Source organism: Juglans regia, chromosome 11 (genome assembly GCF_001411555.2).
Source record: "Juglans regia cultivar Chandler chromosome 11, Walnut 2.0, whole genome shotgun sequence".
NCBI classification, from domain to species: Eukaryota; Viridiplantae; Streptophyta; class Magnoliopsida; order Fagales; family Juglandaceae; genus Juglans; species Juglans regia.
Genome location: NC_049911.1, coordinates 17,141,056 through 17,145,026, shown reverse-complemented (window position 1 = coordinate 17,145,026; position 3,971 = coordinate 17,141,056). Strand labels below are relative to the sequence as shown.

The window sequence follows — 3,971 nt, the reverse complement described above, 5'->3', positions numbered from 1 at the left end:
TTTCTATGTAGAGTTGGGTGCCTAATCAAATATCACAACTATTCAAGCATCGTTGAAGATTATTTATCTTATGTTTTGTAATTGTAAAAATTTTATTTTGTAACATTTGTATGATGCATTGGTACTTAGGACAATTTGGTTTGTATTTGTAATGTGTATTAAACTTCTATTGGAGTTGTTTTTATTTTGTCGACTGGCTTATCTAGTATGTACTATTTCTTTTTTTTTTTGGTTAACCAAATATTACCAATATAATTAAAAGTTTAAAACGAAATTTAAATATTAAAAATGACATTTAAAATGTCACTACACTAAATCAAGATTTTAATTGGATCCTAAAATAATCTAGACATAGTTTTAAGAAAAAAGGCCAAAAAATACAAGCCCAAACTGACTCCACAACCTGCCAAACTGACCTAAACCGGTTTGGCTGGTTCTCTTTTCCCCGTCGATCGGTTCTGGGGAAATAAAAAACCGGTTGGTTTGGTTTTAGACCGAAGTCGACCAATCTGTTCAATCTTTCAGCCCTACCAAGCGTCCCTCAGCTTTTTTTTTTTTTTATAATTATTGAACTCAATGAAGATATATTAGACCATTGGCACTCATTTAGGTAAAGTTTGGCTTTTGTTACTCACTCAAAATTTGAATCCGATGTTGAATTAGTCATCTTACTCATTGTATTAATAAAATATTATTTATTTATTTTTTTAATGCATATTTTCTTTATTTATTTTCTTAAATATATTTTTATTTTTCTTTTCATAATTTCCAACAACCTATACATCAAATTAGACCGCGTTTGAATTTCAAACTTATTTCAACTTATTTCAAACCGATCATTAATGAGACTTATTATTTTTTTAATTTCTTATAAAAAATTAAACATATTTCAACATATTTCATTCATTTAAATACATCTCAATGTAATTTATAAAATATTATTATTCATATATCAACTCAAATCTCAATAAAATCTCCTCGTTTGATATCACTTTAGTACTCAAACGTAACCTTACATAAATGTAACAGTATTGATCTACGGATGAGTTTCGAGAGAGCTAAGGTAAGAGAAACAATATTTTTATTAAAAAATAATACTAAGCTACTATGTACATACATAAACCAAAGAAGTGTATCATAAAATTTTGGCCCAATCCAATGCCAGCCATTTTCATCGATCTTAAGCGAATTTTGTATTGCAATGGCACCAAGCCAATGCATTGCTAGTCGTGTTGACAAACTAGATCACTATTTGCCAATTTGCCAGTCCTCCGCTATGTTTCCTCCAATCCAATGTCCGAAGGGCCAAAATATCTAAAATTTACGAAGTACGAACATCAGATAAGGCTGGGACTGTCCTCCTCCCTCTCTCTCTCTGTATCCTTCCAGCACCATGGTCTCTGTAACAGTAAACACCTTCAAACCCCTCTTCTCCTCCACTTTCCTCAATCCGCACCCTGCTCTCAGCCTCCCCCTCCACTCTCCCTTCCCTAAACAACCCCACAAACCCATCTCCGCCACTTTCACCCCACCTTCCAAGCCCCAAAATCGGCAGCTCTACCAACCCTTCAGGCCTCCCCCCACTTCCCCTCTCCCTGCCCAGTTCCGCTCTCTCGACCTATCCAGCCGTATAGACATCCTGGCCAACCGCCTTGGCTTGTGGTTCGAATACGCCCCACTTATCCCCACCCTAATCCGAGAAGGTTTCTCCCCATCTTCCATCGAAGAATCCACCGGAATCTCCGGTGTCGAGCAGAACCGCCTAGTGGTTGCTGCTCAAGTGCGAGACTCCCTCCTACAATCCAATACCGACCCTGAAATCCTCTCCTCGTTCGACACGGGCGGTGCTGAGTTGCTGTACGAGATTCGGCTCCTGAGCGCCCAGCAGCGCGCCGCTGCGGCCAGTTACATTGTTGAACAAAGGTTTGATGCCAAGGGCGCCCAGGATCTCGCCCGCGCCATGAAGGATTTTCCTCGTAGGCGTGGGGATAAAGGGTGGGAGAGCTTTGACTATGCTCTACCTGGAGATTGTCTCTCCTTTATGTATTATAGGCAGAGTAGAGAGCATAAGGATCCATCGGAGGAGAGGACCGCTGCTTTAGAGCAGGCATTGAGGGTTGCGCAAACCGAGAAAGCGAAAAGTAGGATATTGGAGGATTTAGAGGGGAAAGGCGAGGGAAAAGGAGGGATGGAAGGGGATATGGAATATGGGGTTCGGGTTCCGGTAGTGAGGTTGAAGATTGGAGAGGTAGCAGAGGCGAGTAGCGTGGTGGTATTGCCGGTTTGTAGAGCTGAGGAGATGGAGGGAGGCATTTTGGAAGCGCCGTGGGAGTGTAGGAGTGAGGGAGAGTTTGGTGTGGTGGTGGCAGAGAAGGCATGGAAGAGGTGGGTGGTGTTGCCGGGGTGGACACCAGTGATGGAGTTAGGAAAAGGGGGAGTTGCTGTATCGTTTGGGGATGCAAGGGCATTGCCATGGAAGGCGAATAGATGGTATAAGGAGGAGGCTATCTTGGTGGTAGCTGATAGGGGTAGGAAAGAGGTGGCAGCCGATGATGGGTTTTATTTGGTGGCAGTTGACAGTGATGGACGCGGAGCCTTGAAGGTTGAAAGAGGGTCGGCATTGAAGGAAATGGGTGTGAAGGAGAGTTTGGGGACTGTGGTTTTGGTGGTTAGGCCACCAAGAGAAGATACTGATGATCAATTGAGTGATGAAGATTGGGAGTGAAAGAATCGAGGTAGAGTGATACTGTCTGTGTTAATCAGTGACACGAGTGGGGATATTGATACAATTCGTTTAGGAGAGTAGAAGCTGGAAGTTCTACAAAAGGGACTTCAGATAAATGCGCCCGCTAAAAAGGAATATTTTTTGTGTTCTTCCACTAGGAATTTTCATGTAATTCTCAATCTTATTCATCAATGGGGAATTTTTAGCCCTTATATTCTTGGCTAGTATCTGAGGTTCTTATACGTATTCATTTGTGATTGTTCACTGCCTTTGTTTTCCATTGACATTGTTGCAAGTGTTTGTCTGTCATCTGATGCTGTTTAATAGGCGGGGAAATTTACAGATTTGTTAGGAGTCCTCAGATCGATATTCCACTTCATGGTTGAATCTATGAATTACTGCAGACATTGGCCAATCCATGAATGCAGAACTTGTTTTGTTTAACTTAATTATGTAAAGTAGTTTGATTTTGGAGGTCGGTCGTTATCTACTCATTTACCTTGCCTTCACCCTTGGCATATCTTCATAGATTTCATTCAGCTGTATTGAAGACATCTTCATGATCTCTTTTCATGAAATCAAGATTAACTAGTGATGACTACTCAGTTAGAAACTAAAACCTGCATATCTTCATTAACTACTATCAATCTTTTTCTTCTGGAAGTTCCTTTTTCGTTAGTGTTATGGACATATACATTTCGAAGCCTTTTTTGTTCGTATGGACTTTTGTAGATTAAATTATACGGATCATTGGTTGGTTTCTGTTACATTTGTGCATCATAGGACATCAGAATCTGATGCATTTACCCTGTCTGTACCATTTTAGAAGGGCTGCTGTGTCAGCTCGAAATAGAAGTTCTAAAGAGGCAGGCACCGAAAATGAATCATTGATGACAGACACAGAGAGAGAACCACTTTTTTGAGTTGCCGGCACAGGGTGGCTGGTCCGTGCCCCTGCTCCTAGTAGCAGATTCAGTTAACTTCATTTCCAGTATAACAATTTCCTGTAATCTGTAGTAACTGGTTGGGTTCTTGTCCTTTATACCACTGGATTATTTTTCTTGGTTAGATGTACTGGTGGTGCTGCACTCTCGAGGTTTGTGTTTCTTGGGAAACTCATGTAGTTTTTAATTACCAAATGAAGAGCTGTGCTACTATATACAGCCCGAAGTTACCCCTTGAGGTGGCAAAACACGTTGCATCACGTGGTTAAATTGATAGAGATAAAAACAGACCAAGACTTCTC

At 40.8% G+C, this 3,971-nt stretch overlaps 1 protein-coding gene across 1 annotated transcript; it reads left to right on the top strand.

Moving 5' to 3' along the window:
- Window positions 1–1,248: 1,248 nt before the first annotated feature.
- On the top strand, window positions 1,249–2,964 carry LOC108987494 (rubisco accumulation factor 1.1, chloroplastic-like). The gene has a single exon (XM_018960420.2). It carries the CDS (start codon window positions 1,394–1,396, stop codon window positions 2,723–2,725), a length of 1,332 nt encoding a protein of 443 aa, XP_018815965.2. The 5' UTR covers window positions 1,249–1,393; the 3' UTR covers window positions 2,726–2,964.
- The last annotated feature ends 1,007 nt before the right edge of the window (window positions 2,965–3,971 follow it).

Excerpts from the sequence above, each read along its gene's own strand:
- LOC108987494 (XM_018960420.2), top strand. The coding sequence starts at position 1,394 with ATGGTCTCTGTAACAGTAAACACCTTCAAACCCCTCTTCTCCTCCACT.